The sequence below is a fragment of the Mustela lutreola genome, chromosome 18, assembly GCF_030435805.1.
Source record: "Mustela lutreola isolate mMusLut2 chromosome 18, mMusLut2.pri, whole genome shotgun sequence".
Classification (NCBI taxonomy): Eukaryota; Metazoa; Chordata; class Mammalia; order Carnivora; family Mustelidae; genus Mustela; species Mustela lutreola.
In genome coordinates, this window is record NC_081307.1 from 27,649,120 (window position 1) to 27,670,074 (window position 20,955).

At 40.7% G+C, this 20,955-nt stretch overlaps 1 protein-coding gene across 3 annotated transcripts in view; it reads right to left on the reverse strand.

The window, feature by feature from the left end:
• Positions 1–1,154: 1,154 nt before the first annotated feature.
• PRIMPOL (primase and DNA directed polymerase) overlaps positions 1,155–20,955 on the reverse strand; it is a 52,174-nt gene continuing 32,373 nt past the window's right edge. For 2 of the 3 annotated variants that reach the window (XM_059155933.1, XM_059155930.1), the window contains 7 exons: positions 13,741–13,903; positions 11,758–11,846; positions 9,727–9,816; positions 9,541–9,649; positions 5,059–5,141; positions 4,933–4,979; positions 1,155–2,220 (listed from right to left, as the gene is read on the reverse strand). In XM_059155933.1, the coding sequence (XP_059011916.1) occupies positions 1,972–2,220; positions 4,933–4,979; positions 5,059–5,141; positions 9,541–9,649; positions 9,727–9,816; positions 11,758–11,846; positions 13,741–13,903 (830 nt within the window). In that variant the 3' untranslated portion in view covers positions 1,155–1,971. The remainder of the gene's footprint in view (positions 2,221–4,932; positions 4,980–5,058; positions 5,142–9,540; positions 9,650–9,726; positions 9,817–11,757; positions 11,847–13,740; positions 13,904–20,955) is intronic. The other variant, XM_059155931.1, reaches the window with a different exon arrangement.

The following is a 20,955-nucleotide window of genomic DNA, read 5'->3' on the forward strand; positions in this document are numbered from 1 at the left end:
TTATACATTAACAAAATGGTCAACCTAGAAGAAATGGATAAATACATTATACATAGATATGGATAATGGATAAATACAAATATATAGCCTAAGACTGAATCACTAATAGAAAATCTGAATAGACTAATTACGAGTAATGAAATGGAATCAGTCATTTAACAACTAAAAAAAGTCCAAGAGCAGGTGGTCTCACAGGTAAATTGTACCCAACATTTAAAGAAGAGGTAGTATCTATTCTCAAATTATTCCAAAATACTGAAGAGGAAAGAATGCTTCCAAATTCATTTTACAAGGCCAGCATAACTGATAACCAACACCAGACAAAGACATCACAAAATTACAGGGCCGTGAGCATAAGCCCAGTGTTGAGCTCCATGCTGGGCGTGGAGCCTGCTTAAGATTCTCTCTCCCTCTCCCTCAGCCCTTACCCCTGCCCATATATATGTTTTTTTTTTTTTTTTTTAAGAGGACCAATCTCTTTAGCAAGGGCAATAAAAGCTGAAGTAAACAAATGGGATTATATCAAATTTAAAATGCTTCAGCACAGTAAAGGAAACAATGAAATGAAAAGGCAACCTATGGAAAGGGAAAAGATATCTGTAAATCATACATCCAATAAGAGGTTAATAACAATATATAAAAACTTATACAATATAAAAAAAAAATTTTAAATGGGCAGAGAGAACTTGAATAGACATTTTTCCAAAGAAGATAAACACAGACAAAAGGCGTATGAAAAGATGGCTCAGGACCACTAGTCACCAGAGAAACACCAACCAAAACCATAATGAAGGGGCACCTGCCTTCAGCTCAGGTCATGATCCCAGAGTCCTGGGATCGAGCCCTGAGTCTGTTTCTCCCTCTCCCTCTGGCCCTCCACCCCACTCATGTGCATGCTCTCCTTTTCTCTCTCTCAAATAAATAAAATCTTTAAAAAGAAAAAAAGTATCACACCTCACACCCATCAGATTGCTATTATCAAAAAGATAAGAAATAACCAGTGTTGGTGAGGAGAGAGAAGGCAACCTCGTGCACTGTAAGTTGGTGCAGCCACCATGGAAAACAGTATGGAGGTTCCTCAAAAACTCAGAAACACCCTACGATCCAGTAACTTCACTTCCTCTGAATTTATCTGAAGAAAATGAACACAGTAATTCAAAGGAATGTACCATACCTATGTTTATTGCAGCATTATTATTCCTTCAAGCAGCCAAGATATGGAAGCAACCTAAGTGTCCACTGATAATGAATAAAGAAAATGAGGAGTATTATACAAACACACAGGAATATTTCTTAGCTGTAAAAAAAATTAAAACCTGGCGTCTGTAACCACATGGATGGAACTAGAGTGTATTATGCTGAGTGAAATAAGTCAAAGACAAATGCCGTATGATTATACTTAGATGTGGAATCTAGAAAACCAAACAGAGACAGACTCCAAAATATAAGAAATTATTGGTTACCAGAGGGAGAAGCGGTTCAGGGGGGTAAAATAGGTAAAGATGAGTAAGAGGTACAAAGTTCCAGTTATAAATAAATAAATATAGTAAGGATGTAATATACGGTATAGGGAATATGCAGTCAGTAATATGTAATAAGTTTGTGTGAGGACAGATGGTAACTAGAGTTATGGGAATCATTTTGTAATGTATAAAGATGCCGAATCAGGATATACACCTGAATAGGATACTGTATGTCAATTACAATTCAGGTAAAAATTTTTAAATAAGATTAAGAGTTTTAACCCATCAACAGACCTGCAAAATGAAGCTGATATGAACATAGACCAACTCTGGTCAATTAGTAAGATTTCTAATTTTGAAGAAAACTGGCTTACTTCAGTAAAAAATAGGAACTGAGAAGCAAAGTGATAAAACTTGGTTTTCATTAACAGGTTTAATAAGGCTTTGGTCACTAAATCGTCGCCAGGGCCCATCACGGCCGGTTACCTAAGAGCCCACGGTTAATGAGCTACTCTCGTAATACCTGCACGATGAGCTCATCGGGAATGACCTCCTCCCCACCGCCGTAACCGAGGAGCCCGCTCTCTGCGGCTTCGGCTAGTTCAGCATCTTCAGTAGCTTCCACAAAGTCAGTCTCGTCAAGGCCATCGTCCCAGTCGGCGTCGGAAACGGCACCTTCTGACGACAGGCCCGATGGTGGCTTCTGAGCACTTCCGGTGTCACTGTTCATTGTTTCAGCTGCTGTGAACTCTTCTTCCTTCAGTTTGAAAGGGGAAGGTAGTAGAGAGTGCGAGAGGGAGAGGACACAGGTCAGTCACGGAGACACTGCGATGCTCTCACTCTACGGCCAGTCTAGGTTAAGCTAAGGTATTAGGCAGAAGACCAGTTCTTGAACGGACTCTAAAATAAATATGCTGGATGACAGTGTCTCCAGTACAGTCGCCGTGGGAATGAGTGAATTCAAATGTAGCTGCCGCTGTAGCTCAGACACTCGAAACTCTAAATTTGGAACCGCTTCCCCCCACCCCCCGGCCTGGTTCCTCTGGTACATTCTTTTCAGTATACACAGATGGGGCTAGAGAGATGGCAGACTGAATTTTTTAACAAGCAGACAGTCCAGCTGAAGGTGAACTGAAAAATCTATCTGCTATCTTAAAAGACTGATTTTCCTATTTATAAAGTATTTTAAGAATTAACATGAATTTAAAAAACTGTTAAAAACAGTTGAAACAAATGTCAAGACAGGAGTATGGATGTGTGTATTAGATAACAGTAGTGTACAACATTAAATTTCCTGAATTTAGGAATTTTACCGCACTCATTTAAGAATATCCTTAACCTAAATATCTCTAGTTACAAGCTTAAACATGAAGAGACGTAGGGTTGATGGCTGCAAATTCCTCTCAAGAGATTTGGTATGGACTGAATGTGTTACCCTCAATTCCTAAGCTGAAATGCTAACCCCCAACGTCATGGTATTAGGAGGGAGGCCTTTGGGAGGTGACTAGGTCTTGAGGATGTGGCCCTCATGACTGGAATTAGTAACCTTATAAAAGGGACCCCAGAGTGCTCCTTCATCCCCGTGACAGGGAGGGCCTGGCAAGAAGATGGCTACGACCCGGAGAGCCGACCAGACGCCCAATCGGCCAGTGCCCTCAGCTCAGACTTCCAGCCTCCAGAACTGTGAGAAAGCACCTTCTTGGTTTACAAGCCGCCCCACCTGCAGTGCTGCGTTATAGCAGCCTGAATGGACTAAGACAAAAAGTCCTCCAAAATAACAACGTGCGCCCGAACAGCAGAGGGAGAACACAAATGTGGCCAAGTGCTAGTGACGGCAAATCTAGGTGAAGGGGGAGCTCCCTGTCGTTGGGCAACATTGCTACAGGGGGAAAAAAAAGAAATGTTTAAAAAACTGAGAGGATGAATGCAACAGAAAACCAGGTAACTAACACGGATCGGTAATTCATTTTAAAATACTAAAAGCAAAAAAGCCAGGGGAAGCAGAAAGGACAGAATATAAACCGTTAAAATGATGTGATAGGTACTTGGGTATTCAGTAAGCTGTTCTTTTATTAATTAATTAATAATTTTCTATTTCAAATAATAATAAAAAAAATTCTGTCCAAGCAGTGGTAATACGATGTACCAAAGCTACTTTCAACTTGGCATTTTTGAGGTATTACTGGATAAGCAGAAAAGTAATTTTTAAAAATCCACTGAAACCACAAACGTTCCTCAAAATAAGTCTCCGAACATAAGGATGACATACACCTCCTCCTCTTGGAGGCAAAGTTTATTTTTACAAATTAATTTTCTCTTGGTTATTTCAAGAACACTTTTTAACCTAACAGTTTACCAGGGAATCTGGCTATCAGCTATGTTGGTCCTGCTCCTACCATGTCTATGTTAGTTGTATGAATTTGTGCTGGAGACATTTTTTAGTCAAACTGAATAGGCAGCAGATCATTACTCAGAATGTCAACTGAGCTCACTTAATCTGCGTGTAGCAGGTAACTTTTATTCTAACCAGAACACCAGAAAGGAAAAGGGTGATAGAGGGGGAAAAGGAACACTAAAATGTTCAATCTGGAAAATAACATGATCAAAGAGTTAATAAAGAGTTCTCATTAGGGGCGCCTGGGTGGCTCAGTGGGTTAAGCCTCTGCCTTCGGCTCAGGTCATGATCTCAGGGTCCTGGGATCGAGCCCCACATCGGGCGCTCTGCTGAGCAGAGAGCCTTCTTCTCCCTCTGCCTGCCTTTCTGCCTACTTGTGATCTCTGTCAAATAAATAAATAAAATCTATAAAAAAAATTTGTGAAGCCTTATGTCCTACCATTTTTATGGATACCAACTGGTAATATGTACTTATGAAAACAAATTAGGAAAAAAGGTCTATAAAGCAGGGTGCATACTGTGACTCTGAAAATATTTATGTGCGCATACATCACTAGAAATTCTGGAAGATATCTGCCAAAGCACATCAGTTATCCCTGACTGGTCAAATTCTAGGCAAGGAGGAGTTTATCCCTGTTGGCTTTTCATGTGTCTTCTAATTTTTTCTCACAATGAGTGTGAATGATTTGGGGAAATAAAAGTTTTTAAAAGGACAAAGTCAATTTGGCCATCTGGTCATTTCTACCAAAATTTAAAATATACACACCCTGTCTAGCAATTCTACCTACAGACAAGAGTTGCTGAAATAAACACAAAGATTAGTATTTTGATCTTCCTAAAGCCAAGAGTGAGAGACTGTCCCTGGCTGGGCGCGGTCCAACAGGTGGGTGTGCACACCGAGCGCAGCAGAGGAAGCCCGCGGGCACGCACGAGTGGGTGCGTGCAGACGCCGGCCCAGTCACTGGGGCACACTCCTCTGTGACAACACGTCCTGAGGACATGGCGCACAGCTCAGTTATACTGTCGAACCGAGAACACATTAGGAATGAGAGAGAAACTCAAACCTGTGCTCACCTCTTTGAGAAGATACAGGAGACTCACTTCAGCAGGTAACGGAAAACCTGGACAAGAAAACAGTTTCACTCTTCCATGTAGCTGTCCACTTCCCACTTAGTACATATGTAAAAATTAGTAACTCACAGTCCGATCTGAAGTTTTCTGCTTTACAGACAGGGTCATGACATTTCTGATACCAAACTTCATTTTTCAGATCAACCAAAATCCTTTACGTTGGGGAAAAAGAAAGGGGAGAAAAAGTTATTACTTAATCCCCAGGCTGGATGGACAACAAAGTTCATCTACATGCTGCTTACCAAAGACGTGCCTACGCCTTCAAGATGGAGACCAGGTAAGAAGTAAAAGGATGGAAATAAATACAAACCAACCCAAAGAAAACTCTGGATGTTAAAAATAACACCCCAAGTGGACTTTAGGGCAAAATAACACACATCGACGAAAGTTCTTCCCAAGAAGACCTAGTTCCCAACTTGTTCCCGCCACGTACGACGGCTTCAAAATGAATGAGCAGAACTGACAGGACTCCAAGGATAAACTGTGTACCATAAATCAAGATTTTAAAAAACATTCTTTTAGTAATTGATACAAATAATCACAAAAAATTCAGTAAGGGTACAGAAAATGTGAATGACCTAAAAAGCATTTTTTAATAAAATTAAAAGCAATTAACACGTTTGCTATAATAGGCTTATAGGAACACTGCCTCAGATCATTAGAAGTTCTTTACAATCACATATAAAACAATTATAAAAACTGAGTGTGCTAGGGTACCAGGTCCGTCTCATTAAATTTAAAAGTATTCACACAACACATCTCTGACCACAAAGCAAATTGTTTAGAAATAAGTAACAGTGGGGCACCTGGCTGGCTCAATCAGCTAAGTGTCAGGCTCTTGGTATTGGCCTGGATCATGATCTCAGGGTCCCGGGATCAAGCCCTGCACCGGGCTCCGTTCTGCACAGGTTGCGTGTCCCTCTCCTCTGCCATGTCCCCACCCTCTCGTGCACCCCCTTGTGCACTCACCTTCTCTTTCTCGCAAATAAATAAAATCTTTTTTAAAAAGTAACAAAAATAGCTAGAAAATAGCTAAACCCATAACTTGGAAACTGAAGCATTTCTAAATCATCAATTACTCAAAAATCATGATCGAAATTAGAAAATGAATGGAATTGAAAATACATAGTAAAATATGGGAAACAGAGCTAAAATGAGATTGGGAGAGAAATTTAGAATCCTAAAAGCATGATTCACAAAAAAGAATGGCTAAAGACCAATATGTAACTAATTTGGGAAATGAAAAATAGATCTAATAAAATAAAGGGCGGGAAGTAATAAGCAAGATTTTAAATCAACAAGGCCAAAATGTGAAAACTAATACAATTCTTGCCAAGCTTGATCAAAATTAAATTAGCTAGACACAAATGTTTTCAGAAATTAAGTGCAGATGTAACTACAAATCATAAGATATTAAACATTTAAGAACATTAAGAACAATTTCTGCCAGTAACATTAAAAATTTTGGTAAAATAGACAAAGTACTAGATAAAAAGATACCAAACCAAGCACACCTAACAAGTTTCAGAAAACCTGGACCATCCTCATCAAGACCCCAGGGCTGCAGTCCCCCGGCTGTACACCAGACTGTCTCCAGGCCATGAAGAGTATTTGCATCCTTCTAGGGAAACACAGTGATACTGGACGTCTGTCAGGCACCCCACATTCTGCTTGCCTAGCGTTCCCAGCTTCCATATTGTAACAGCTTTCATGCCTTTCAGTGATGGCCTGTCTTTGCTGAGCTGAGGTTTTTGGTGGTGACTAACGCGCCTGGGTGGCTCAGTCTGTTAAGCATCTGCCTTTGCCTTGGGTCATGATCCCAGGGTCCTGGGATCGAGCTCCGCATCAGGCTCCCTGCTTGGCGAAGAGTCTGCTTCTCCCTCTGTCCCTCCCCCCTGCTTATTCTCTCCCTCTCTTGCTCTCAAATAAATACAATCTTAAAAAAAAAGAAAAAGCAAACAAAATTCATAGGGCTTTAAGAAAACAAAGAACCAAGGGCCATAACCGTCAATGTGGAATAAGAGAGAACTGGGGTGGCAGCGCCCACTAACTCCAAGGTTTGAGAGATTATGCAATGCTCAAAAGGACACACACCCCACTAATAAGTATTTTTATGTAAGAATGAGTTCAAGGACGCAAACCTTACTTACAAACCTTCAGTGATGAGGAAGTCATGGGGATGTGATGGTGACACAGAGCTCATAGCATGGGACCGCCTCTGGATTCCTTGAATCTTACAACGTATTCGTCAGCCCGACCTCGGGTCAGACTGCTGTTTCCTGTGAGTGTGGTTTGATCATCCAATGTCATATTCATTAGGGATCCGGTAAATTCAGATGAAAACCACAGTGTCCTCTTATACAAACAGATCAGCCAAACAGAGATTTTTAAAATATACCTTGGTGAGATTATGGAACAGCAGAAAATATCTGAAAACACTGCTGGCGGGAGAATTAGCTGGCCATTTGGGAAAATTACGTGCGTAGTCATGTGAAATCTGGGCATACTCTATCGCACATCAATTCTGCCTTCAGGCACGGACTTTGAGAAACTCTGGCACATGGGCCACAGGCAGGATGTACCTGAGCACCTGCAGCAGCGTCACTCAAGCCAGTGAGCCAGATGTCCAGAGGAGGGAAACAGACGTGCACGTTCGTATTTCCATAACGGCACACCGCACCACAGTGGAAAAATAAGCAGCGGCCGCACGTTGCTGTATGGACGAACGCCACGAACTCAGTGTTGACCAAAAAGCAATTCTGAGGACGCAGTTTACACAAGATTCAGAAACACGGAAAATAAAACAATCTATTGCTTGGAAATATAAGTATGTATGGGGGGAAAAAACATTTAAAGAAAGCAAGGGCAAGATGAACACAAAACCCAGGACAAGAGTTATTATTATCTCAGGTGGTCGGAGGAAAGCAGGAAACTGGGGTTGGTCCCACAGAGCGCTTCTGAGGTTTGGTCAAGTTCCATTTCTCACGGTGGGTGGCAGACAGGACACGTGATCATTTCAGCGTGCCTTTGAGGCGTACCCACACATGAGAATACATGCTTTTATATGTACGGGGATTTCACAGTTAAGAAAAAGAAGAGATTATGGATACATAATAGAAGCAGGTAATTTTCCAGAAAGAAATATGTAAAAACCTGAGAATCTCAAAAAGTTAAAGGATGATCATCTTGGGCACCTGGGTGGCTCAGTGGGTTAAAGCCTCTGCCTTCGGCTCAGGTCATGATCCCAGGACCCTGGGATCGAGCCCCACATCGGGCTCTCTGCTCTGCAGGGAGCCTGCTTCCTCCCCTCTCTCTCTTTCTCTCTCTCTCTGCCTGCCTCTCTGCCTACTTGTAATTTCTCTCTCTCTGTCAAATAAATAAAATCTTTAAAAAAAAAAAAAGGATGATCATCTTATGATAATGAATTCCTGGTAAAATACATAGAGTAAAAGACAAAGATACACGAAAACCATAACCACGGTTATCACCGGTTCTGGGCCTACAGGGGAGCTTTTCCTTTGTGTTATTCTAAGTGATAGCTTTTGTGTATTGAGCACATAGTGTTTTTTTTTTTACACTAAGTTAATCTGCATACAGACGTGTGGCACTGAAAGATGCCTCCCACAATGTTTCCAGCTTCTAGCAAAAGCTTTCCGATCTTTCCTCACATCTGGCACACGTGCTGTATACACTTGATATACAGAAGTCTCAGCTTTGATATTAAATACAAAACAGCAAAGTTTCCCATATCATAACTGATACCTACTGGGTTTCTGTCTTATTCCTCTTCTCACCATATCCTTGAATTATCTAAAATTCCATTTCATCCTTCACTTCCTCTCCTTTTGCCAGGGGGATTTTAAAGAAAACTCCTAACACGGGCCTGGTGTATACAGCAAGCATTCGATAAATACTGGTTCCCTTCAAGATGATTCTCTGTTTTTCTTGTTCATAAGATTTATTTATTTATTTGGGAGAGGCACGGAGAGCACAGAGAGAGCAGCAGACTCCCCGCTGAGAGCCTGACTCAAGCAGCTCCACTCCAGGACCCTGGGATCATGACCTGAGCCGAAGGCAGACGCTTAACTGGGCCGTCCAGTACCATTCTTTGTCTTGACCAAGTTAATGTTAACTCCAACTCTTAACACTGAATAATTTCCTCTTCACCCACATTTGTTCAATTTCAATTCACACACCACAAAATGTCAAGGACGAGAGAGAGACACTTCCTCGTCCCTTCGCTCACCTGTCTATTGCCTCTAATTTCTTCCTAGCCCTGCTCAGGCCTGTCTTTCTCTTCTCAAGATTATACTACCTAAGGAATTAGACTACCAAATAAAGTACAAATAAAGATGACCTGTGCTATGAAGCAAGGTGATAATTAACATAGTCAAATTCAATATTATAAAACAGAACCCAAATACAATATTTGATACAACTAAATTTGTTGTAGAAACCAAAGTCATTTTTATGTTCAACCGTACAAATTATAAACATTTAAAATAATATTGGTTAAATACACAGAATTCGTTAGTAAACAACATCACTTACATGATATTATTGCTCTTGTGGGCCCTCCCGATGTTTCTGCACCAGCGATATTTACAAATATCATAAACCAGTAATTCCTCTGGGAAAAAGTAGCTCCAGTGTCGAATTCCTAAAATACAAATAATGTTTCTAAAGGTATTAAAGCTCTGTCATATTACAGTGAATACAGAATAAGATTATCTTTACCTCCTTTAATGCCATTTTTATTCACCAAAGAAAGAACAAACTGGTCAATTTCAGGGTAGGGTGAACAATGAAAACCTTCAATGTTTCCTGCTGCAACAGAGAGAAAAATTAATTGTAGTTAGAGCGGCTAAGAGTCAAAGAGTTAAATGTTAAAAGTTGTTCTTTAGGACAATGATAGGTTATGGAGCCCCTGCAACTTTTTTGTTTCTATGATTTCAGGTAGTCATGGGTTCTTGCTCACCCTACAAGCAAGCAGGGGAAAGTCAAACCTGGCAGTTAAGTCAAATGTTAACTACTCCTAAGAAGCACCTGTAATCATTTCAACTGCTTTCTTCATTTTGAGAAAGAGAAAAGCAGCCTACTGCTATCAGCGCAGCCTTCATGTTGCGACACACTAGGCTGGTCCCCGATAGCTCAGCAACGGTGCTTTCCTGCTAATAAGGAATTATCTCACAGAATTTCAACATCAGATAAGGCCGCTCTGTGGCCAAGATGATTCATGAAAAAAATAAGACTACTCACTCCAAAACTGTGTCCGAACACAGACAAAACATGAACATTTTCCAAACCGGAGAAATGACCAACACCTCCCACCTTACCTGATATAAGTAATTGCTTCTTCTTAACCAATTATAGCTTTACACCCACTGTAACCTGCCTTCCTTCTAGATAAAATTTATGAAGATAGTCAGTCATCCAATTGTGTCTTTGAAACAAATCCATGCCTCCTTAGACACTTCTCAAAAGCACCTAACTCAAGCCTGCATCCTGTAATAAATCTTTTCTAATGCCCTTTTCCTGAGATGCCCCACAGGTCCTCAAGGTAGAGCTCTCCACACGGAAGCCAGGACCAAACTCCACTTGTTAGCAATAGGTGTGTTCTCCTATGATCCTCAGCTGTACGATCAGTTCTATTTTGTATCTAAGAATCTACTGGAATAATTTATGATAACTTATTTAAAATGTCATTTAACTTTTAAACACAGAAGTATCTACTTTTCTTAAAATAAAACCTATATTTCACTTAGAGAGGTAATATACATAGTTGGAGAAACTATGGAAAATATACTGAAGTAGAAATGAGAGAAATAAAGTCCAAGGCAATGTCTAGAAATGACTGTTAAACAACCAGAAGAAAATAAACCTAAGAAAATGTTACCCACATTTTTTTCCAAATAATGCTGGAGTCTACTTTTTTCTCTTAATATCATAAATGGAAATTTTCCATTTTATATTAGCTTTACAAATTTAAATTAAATGGCTACAGAGTATGTTATAGTAGTGTCACCAACCCCATTTTGTACATTTAGATTGTTTCCAGTTTTTTGCTCTTGTAAATAATGATGGCCCCAAATATGTGTAAAAATGTTTACTAGAGAGTTAATGTATTGATAGAAAAAGCCCATTTTTCAGTATAAGAATGAAGAACATATGCATTTCATGAAAAAACTCTGTAGCCATTAAAAAAATGAGAGAATACAGGGAAAGCTCCTCTAGGTTCAGTGGAAACACACAGTGGCTGTCCATCGGTGATTGTGGACAGAGGGGAAGAGTACTGTTAGTTTTTCTTTCAATAGGGGTTTCTTTCTACAAACAAAACTACTTTATTTTCTTCTGGGCTTACCCCTAACCCCAAAATCACCATAAAATGAAAATTAGTGAATAAGCTTTAAGAAGTATCTTTTCTTGGGGTGCCTGGGTGGCTCAGTGGGTTAAGCCTTTGCCTTCGGCTCAGGTCATGATCCCAGGGTCCTGGGATTGAGCCCCCAATCAGGCTCTCTGCTCAGCAGAGAACCTGCTTCCCCACCCCTCCTGCCTGCCTCTCTGCCTACTTGTGATCTCTGCCTGTCAAATAAATAAATAAAATCTTAAAAAAAAAAAAAAGTATCTTTTTTTACATTTTCCAATTTGAATACAAACTAAGTTGTTTTAAAGAATCAGTAGATAAGAATCTTGAAGATTTAAGACTTTTAAGGCAAAACAGACTTTGTATCCTTAAATTTTCATAGGAAATTGTTTTCTTAAAATTACCTTTAGTGCTGGTACTGTTAAAATATTCAACTCGCTTCTGTTCATTCTGAGATGTGTCACAGGTCAGAATGCGTAAAGTATCTGAGAATCTGAAGAAAATATTGGAAGAGATAAAGTAAGGTGATCTCAGAATCAAAGAGAGATGGCTACAGAAAGAAAATTGAACTTCACATAGTTCCACGTTAAAATCCTTTATTCAACAGCGGATTCTTCTAGGACAATGAAGTCACACTTGCCTACAAAAACACCAATCCCAACACTAGTCTGGCGATCATTTAAAATACTTTTTTCAACTATAGTGTGAATCAGAGGACTCTAGGAGTGCTGAAGCCACAGAATGAAGTATATAATTCTACTCTTTGAAAGTAGGGCGCCTTTAAAATTTTTTTTTTTTATTTTTAAAGATTTTATTTTATTTATTTGACAGAGAGATCACAAGCAGGCAGAGAGGCAGGCAGAGAGAGAGAGAGAGAGGAGGAAGCAGGCTCCCCGCTGAGCAGAGAGCCCGACGCGGGACTCGATCCCAGGACCCCGAGACCATGACCCGAGCCGAAGGCAGCGGCCCAACCCACTGAGCCACCCAGGCGCCCCCGCCTTTAAAATTTTTGTTACAAGGATTTGAAAAAGTGTGAATAATGTGGGGAGGAGAAGGGAGGAAGGAAGGAGGGGAGAGAGCAAAGGACAAAATAATGAAAATTAACCTAAAGACGCATTTGTAACCCTAAAGAATTTAGCTTTCATTTCAGGAAGAAATGTGCCCAGTATTTACTTGGAACCACAAAAGAAAATTAAGGAAACCCTTATTCAGTAGAAATCCACTTCTGTGGAATTAATGCTGAAACTACAAAGGAAATGGGGTTTAGTAACAGGGAGATGACTTCAGGCAATCTTACAGGCCGCTGTGCTTTTCCCACACAAGACAAAGTAAGAAGCCACTCTTGGGCCAGCAGCAGTGAGCAGCAGCTGTCATACAATTTTTCCAGTGTCTCTACAGTGCTTCCAGAATCGCGGAACTGCTATTGCTAACAACTCACATTTACTGAGAGGCTACCATGTGCCGGGCATGGCTGTCCTTTTGTGTCCAGTTTTAACTCCCTCCATCTTCGCAACTCCCTAAGAGAGGGGGTCACATCATGTCCATTGTAAAGGTAAGGAAACTAAGACTTTGACGTTCCATCTGAAAAATGTTATGAAAGAACCCAAAGTCCAGAAATAATATGAAGAGAAACTGCCCGTCTTCCCACCCTCCCAAGTAACTGCTGGCGAGTGGCTATGCGGACACAACTTCCCCTCCAGCGAAGTATTTTAAGTATTTTATGAACATCCATTTCTACGGGATTTCTCCTGAGAACTACACCTAGAGAAGGTAAAGGAAAAAGAAGTAGAGCAAGTCAACTGAGGAAGGCAATTTAGTTTGATTGTTAAGTGTGGTTTGGACTAACAAAAATTTGCCAACCCAGGTATAGAAATGGAGGCAAACATTTCTGTTGAAAGAGGTCTTTCACACACTTTTTAAAAATGACCAAAAGGTGGTACCTTCAGTGTTCGACAACAAAACTGACAATAAATTAGAGTTCATTAGTATAATGGAAAATTATATAAGCAATAAAAGTTTTAGTTATAACTAACTGTTGCGAGTCATTAACTTGGCAGATAGTCATGATATAACGTTCAGTGGATTAAACAATTGACATAACCACATAAATAATGATCTCAAGAAAATACTCTTTGAATGAAGGAGGTATGTAAATTTTTTACATATGAATGTATATCCATGGAAAGTAGATATTAACAGTAACTCTATTTCCAAATGGAATTCAAGTAGTTTTCGTTTTCTTTCTTATAAAAAGAAAGCTAACCTAGAATTTAAGAATTCTTAAGTTAGAATGAATTTACACAATTCACATTTTGGTACTACACAATGTCATTCGCTGTTTAATAAACATTCATGAATGCACAACGGTGTGTTTTGGTATTATATACCTGACATTGCTGACCAAAGAAGACAGGAAATACTGATTTTCTTCAGAAATATTCTTGGACTGTTCAGGAAAAAATCTGTTGTCTTCAGCAATCTCCAAAGCCACCTGCTTCCCTATCTTCGATGACTTATACAGCCGGAAGTTTCTATTTCTTGTATAAACTCCTATTATTAAAAATTAATAAAACAATTATGAATGCATGTTTTCCATGATTTGTTTTTATGATCAGCAAATATTAATTTTGAATAGCATTATTAGAGAAACAACCGGTTCTGGTTCAAGGTGGCGATATATGAAGAGCTTGAACTCTCCTCCACACGGGAACACACCAAAGCTACACTGGTATTTGGAACGATTTCCTCTGGAAAAAACCTACAACCCGGTAGATTGACTCCTTCACCCAGTGAGACAGAAACCACATGGAAACAGGTGGGAAAGGCCGAGACACAATCTCGCCATAAGCCCCACCCCCAGGGCAACACCCACAACTGGCAGGGAATTCAAAACCTAGAGCTTCTCCCTGAAAGTAAAGGATCATAACTCACATTAGGTACCCCGACTTTTAAGGCCTGCCCCTAAGAGATGAGCTCCAGAAACATCTGGCTTTGAAGACTGGGCTGTGGCTAACTGACGAAGGGCTCTTAAGGGCTCGCCTGCACACTCACTCACCCCAAGGCCTAGTGCGCAAGCAGCCCTTCCGAAAGTGCCCAGACTTTATGTGAAAGGGACTCATTTCCAAACTTGACAGCGCTGGACTGAGGGATACTCTCCAGGGATGGAGGTGGTGGGCACCATCAGCCTCTCCGCCTCTCTAAGCCGGTGGCTGCCATCTTTCTTCTTTTCCTTCCCCCTCCCTTTTCTCAGTGGGGGCCATCTTTGCCTGCCCCCTCAGCCTCACTCCAGCCAGAGGAGCGAGGCTGGCTTTGGCTCCCCCTCTGCTGTGTTCCAGAGCACCAGAAGCTCCTGGAGGAAAGTGTCTATTCCCATCTGGTGTCCGGGTTTTTACACGTGGGAACCCATTTTTCAGATGATCCCTTGATCGCCGGGCTCTGAAGTTCAAGGAGGCTTGGTTCCTGGGTCCCCAGGACTGTACAGCTGGAAGGACAGTGCTCGGGAGACCACCACTCCCAGGGCACCGCACAGAGACACGCGGAAACACACCCAGCTTCTGAGCAAGAGGCCTATTTGCTTGATCCACAGCCCCAGCCCAAAGGGCAAGCTTCGGGTCTGGCATACTTATAGGAGCATCCGGAAGGGCTGTCAGGGCATGGAGCTCAGTGGACAAAATTTTCGCACCATTCAGCTCACTGGGATCTTCCAGAACAGGGCTTAGGCCCTTTGTCTGGTGCCCTGATTTTTGCAGTTGCTGCCAGGGGACTCCTCTCCATCACCTGGCTTTGGTGGCCTGTTGGACTGACGCTCACAGGTCCTGCAGAACTAAGACCGACAGAGAAGGAGTTCTTCAACAGCCACAATCCCTAGGGCTCAGCAAGAGGCAACAGGCCCAGGGGCGCATTCTCTCTAACAAGCCTATTAGCTATCACAATTGGCGCGGCGGATGGGGCTGGTTTCTAATGACATTAACACCTGGTAGGGTCTGCCGGGAAACCTTTCCTGAGACCTTGGAGGACAGGCAGTATTTCTGTCCTCTCTCCTGCTGTGCTTCACAGCACCAGCATCTCTGGGAACTTGAGGGGAACTTGTATAAAGCATCTCGTGCCTCAGTTTTGACATCGGGTACCCTGCATTTTGGAGCTACCTCCTAGGGGATAGCCCTCAGTCACCTGGCTCTGGGGGCTAGGGGGCTTCGGGTCCGGGGGCTCACGAGACTGCATCAGTGAGAGAGAGTTCTTAGATGGCTGCCACCCCCTGCACACTGCACACAGAGAAGACTGGAACATTCTGGGAAAGAGGCCTAACTGCTTGTCCTAAAGCTTTGGCCTGGGGGGCAATATTCAAGTCTGGCACACATCTAGAAGCTCCAGAGCTGCTCCCAGGGAGCACAGGCCAGGTGATGCTATCTTTGTGTTGTCCCACCTCACCACAGCTCACCAGGACCTCTCAGAAACGAGCTTGTTGCTCAGCAAGTCCTGAGTTTTGCAACTACCACCCACAGGATGCCTCCATGTTCCCCAGCTGGGCGGGTCAGCGGGACTCACATCTGCAGACCCATATGACTGTACATATTTCCATTCTCTTAAAGCTGCTACCTGAGGGTCTAGCTTCCAATCAGCCTGAACCCAGGTGCTGAATGAGATCCTGCCCTTTGGGACATTAACTGGGCCAGGCATATTCTGAAGTCCTGGGAACCATAAAAGCTAAAACAGGCTGCTTGATAATTACAAAAGTTTGGGAAACAACCAAGAGCTAGGACAGGGTTGAAGGAGAAGTTTCATCTCCTACACAAGGCCAACCCTTCAAGACTGGGAGGAAATGCTCTTTCATCAGGCAAAGAGACTCAAGCAAAATGAAGAACAGAGGACTGCATTCCAAACAAATTAGATGAAACTCTTAAAGGACCTCAACGGAATGGAGAGAAGTAATTTATCTGAAAAAGAGTTCAAAGTAATGGTTCATAAAGATGCTCACCAAACTTGGGAGAGGGACGGATGAACACGGAGAACTTCAACAAGGAGACGGAAAACAGAAGGAAGGAGCAAACAGAAATCTCAAAGCTGAAAAAACAACAACTGATCTTGATACACTGTAAGGGTTCAATGGCAAACTAGATGAAGCTGGACCAATGAACCCAAAGACAGGACAGAGGAACTCCCCCAACAGAGCAGCGGAAAGAAAAAAGAAGGAAACAAAGTGAAGATAGCTTAAGGGCCTTCTGAGACAACGCTGGTAAGACTAACATTTACATTATATGAGTCCCAGAAGGAGAAAGGGCCAGAAAACTTATTTGAATAACTGAAAACTTTAATAACCTGGGGAAGGAAAGACGCACAGATCCAGAAGGACAGTGAATTCCAAATGAAATAATGCAGCAGACGGGCCCATGCCAAGACACATTATAATTAAAATGCCATCAGTTTAAAAAAAAGAGAGAGAGAGAGAAGATCTTAAAGGCAGCAAGAAAAAAAAAACAAAAAACAACTTGTTACATACAAGGAGACCCCATTGGACTATGAGCACATGTTTTCAGCAGAAATGCTGCAGGCCACAGAGAGTGGCAGAATATATTCCAAGTACTGAAAGAAAAAGACTTCCAACCAAGAATACGCTATTTGGCAAAGTTATCATTCACAACTGAAGGGCAGATAAAGAGCTTTCCAGACAAGCAAGAGATAAAAAAGTTCATTACCACTCAACCGGTCTTACAAGAAATGTTAAACGGACATCTTTAAGCTGGAAAAAAAAACCAAAAGGGAGTGATTGCTAATTAGTAACAAGAAAACGTATAAAAGCATAAATCTCATTGGTAAAGGAAACTATATATTAAAGGAGTATGTGAAACAAGTGTGAAGCTAGTGTAAAGATCTCAAAAAAGGAGTAAAGTAACTGCAACTATAGTAATGAGCTAAGGGACGCACAAGACAAAAAGATATAAAATGTAACCAGCAAAATGTAAAACGGGGAGGGGGGGGAAATGGAGTGTAAAAATGTACAGCTTCGAGTGCATTCACACTTAAGTTGTTATAAACCTAAAATAGGTTACTATGAAAGTAAGTCATTATACTTAAGCCTCATGGTAACCACAAAGCAAAAAGCCATAGTAGCTACAAGAGCGATAATGAGAAAGGAAGCATGCCACTAAAGAATTCATCAACCACAAAGGAAGAGAGCAAGAGAAGTAGATAGAAAAAAAAAGAATGAAAAACCAGCCAGAAAATAATGAACAAAATGGCTACAAGTACATACTGATCAATAATTACTATAAATGGATTAAATTCACCAACCAAAAGACACAGAGAAGCTGAAAGGGTAAAAACAAAAGAAGACCCATCTATATGCTCCCAGTAAGAGACCCATTTCAGACATAAGAACACACACAGACTGAAAGTGAAGGGACGGAAAAAAAAGTTCCACACAAATCAAAACCAAAAGAAAGCTGGGGTAGCTCTACTTTCATCAGACAAAATATTTCAACAACAAGACTGCAGTAAGGGACAAAGAAGGCATTACATAATGACAAAAGGGTCAGTCCAAAAAGAGGATATAGCACTTACAATATTTAGGCACCAACATAGGAGCTCCTAAATATATAAACCAAATATTAAAGAAATAGAAATACGACAGTAGGGGACATCAGTACCCCCAATTACACCAATGGATCGATCATCCAGACAGAAGATTGATAATGAGGAAACATCAACCTTAAACCACACATTGAGCCAGAGGGAAATAACAGACATATACAGAACGTGTGTGTATGTATATGTGTGTGTGTGTGTGTATAAATTCAACATCCACGCATGATCAAAACTCTCAACAAAGTGAGCGCAGAGGAAACACAGCTCAAAATAAAGCTATGTGACACACACATAGCTAACATCATACTCGGTGGTGAAAGCTGAAAGCTTTTCCTCTAAGGTCAGGAACAAGACAAGAACACTGCTCTCATCACTTTTACCAACATGGCACTGGATGTCCTAGCCAAAGCAAGTAGGGAAGAAAAGAAACAAAAGGCATCCAAAATGGAAAGAAGAAGTGAAACTGTCACTATTTGCCGATGTTTATGTACAGAAATTTCTATGTAGAAAACCCCAAAGAGTCCATCAAAAAACTGTCAGAATAAATGAATTCAGTGAAGTTGCAGGATACAAAATCAACAACACAGAAATCTGTTGCATTTTTCTACAGTAACAAGCCATTAGAAAAAGAAATTAAGAAACAACCCCATTTTTAAAAAGTCCCATTTACAAAGCACTGGAAAGAATAACATACTTATGAATAAACTTAACCAAGGAGGTAAAAGACCTATATATTCAGGAAACTACACAAAACACTGAGGAAAGCAACTGAAGATGACACAAACAAATGGAAAGACAGGCCAACCTCATGGGCTGGAAAAATATTGTTAAAACGTCCATAATACCCAGGGCAAGCTACGATGCAGTGCAATCCCCATCAAAACTCCAGTGGCAAAACATCCAAAGAACAAAGAATTCTAAAATTTATATGAACTACAAAAGATCCAGAATGGCTGAAGCTATCCCAACAAAGAAGGACAAAGCTGGAGGCATCACGGGTCCTGATTTCAAACTACATCACAGCGACAGTAATCGAAACAGTACGGGACTGGCAATGAAAACAGACTCAGATCAACAGAACAGAACAGATGGCAAAGGAATAATTCAAGTCTATATGTTCAACTACTCCGCAACAAAGGAGCCAAGAATATACAATAGGGAAAGAACAGTCTCTTCGGGAGAGTGAGTCAGGAAAACTGGAAAGCCACATGCCAAAGAATAAAACTGCACCACTTTCTCACACCATATACAAAAATTAACTCGAAATGATTCAAAGACCCGAAACCATAAAACTCTTAGAAAACAGGCAATAAGCTCCTTGACCTGGATCTTGGAGATGGGTGTTTTAAATACACCAACAGCAGAGGCAACGAAAGCAAAATAGAGAAGCAGGACATCATTGAAGTCAAAAGCTTCTGCAGAGAATAGAAACCATCAACAAAATGGAAAGGCTGCACATTGACTGGGAGAAAACATTTGCAAATCATATATCTGATAAGATGTTAATAGCCAAGATATATAAAGAACTCATACAACTCAACAGGAAAAAAAATCTGATTTAAAAATTTGGCAGAGGATCTGAATAGACATTTCTCTGTAGAAGACATGCAGATGGCCAAGAGATGTTCGATATTCCTAATCATCAGGGAAATACAGATCAAAATCACAATGACATCTCACCTCACACCTGTCAGAGTGGATATATCAAAAAGACAAGAAATAACATCGCTGATGAGGATGTGGAGAAAAGGGAACCCTTGTGCACTGTTGGCAGGAAGGCAAATTGGTGCAGCCACTGGGGTAAACAGTATGGAGGTTCCTCAAAAAATTAGAAATAGAACTGCTGCATGACCTAGCAATTCTATTTCTGGGTATTTATCTGAGTAAAATAAAAATACTAACTCAAAAAGACAGATGCATCACCATATTCACTGCGGCATTACTTACAATAGCCAAGATATGGAAACATACGGTCTTGTGGACAGATGAATGAATAAAGAAAATCAAACAAGAAAAAGTATGTATGTATCTCCACAAAATAGAATATCATTTAACCATTAAAAAAAAGAGCGAGAGAAATCCCGCCATTTGTGACAACATAGGTGGACCTTAAGGGTATTATGCTAAGTGAAATAAGACAGGGAAAGACAAATACCATATCACTTATACAAAGAATCTAAAAATTAAAGAAAAAAACAACCCACGCCAATAAATACAGGGAACAGACTGGTGGTTGCTTGAGGGGGGGAGGTGGGGGTGGGCCAATGGGTAAAGGGAGTCAAAAAACACAAACTTCAGTCATAACATAGATAAGTCATGGGGATGTAATGTACAGCATATTACATATAGTTAACGACACTGTATTGCATATTTGAAAGTTGCTAAAAGAGTATTATCTTAGAAATTGTCATCAGAAGAAAAATATTCTGTAACTAAGTACAGAGTTACTGTGCTGATCATTTTGCAATATATACAAATTCAGATCATTATGTTGACCACCTGAAATTAATGTAATGTGGCATGTCAATTATACCTCAATAAAAAAATGGTGGGGAAAAAACTCATGTTCACATAAACAAAAATAAAAATGAAAAAAATAATTATTTTCTATTAGCTGTAAACAAAAGAAAAGCAATACATAACTTAAGATAAAGTTGAGTTGGTATGGAAGACGCCACACGCAGAAACAGAAAATGAGACAAGATTATGTGGGGGTACCCCTCCTGTTGTAAATAGGAAAGTTTGGCAAATCATTTAGGAAAAAAAGGTTGAGACTATTAAAGAGCTTCCAAGGCAGTGAGTATTTTCGTGTCAAAAATCCCAAAAGGGAGGCATCAAAAAATCAAATATTGTTCTCTCCCCACTATGTGAGCATACAATGAGAAGACCGTGATCTGTAAACCAGGACAGGGATTTCACCAAAACCCACCCATGCTGGCACCCTAACCTTGCAATTCTATCCTCCACAGCTGTGAGAAAGGAATGTTTGTTGTTTAAGCTAAAAAAAACAAAAAACAAAA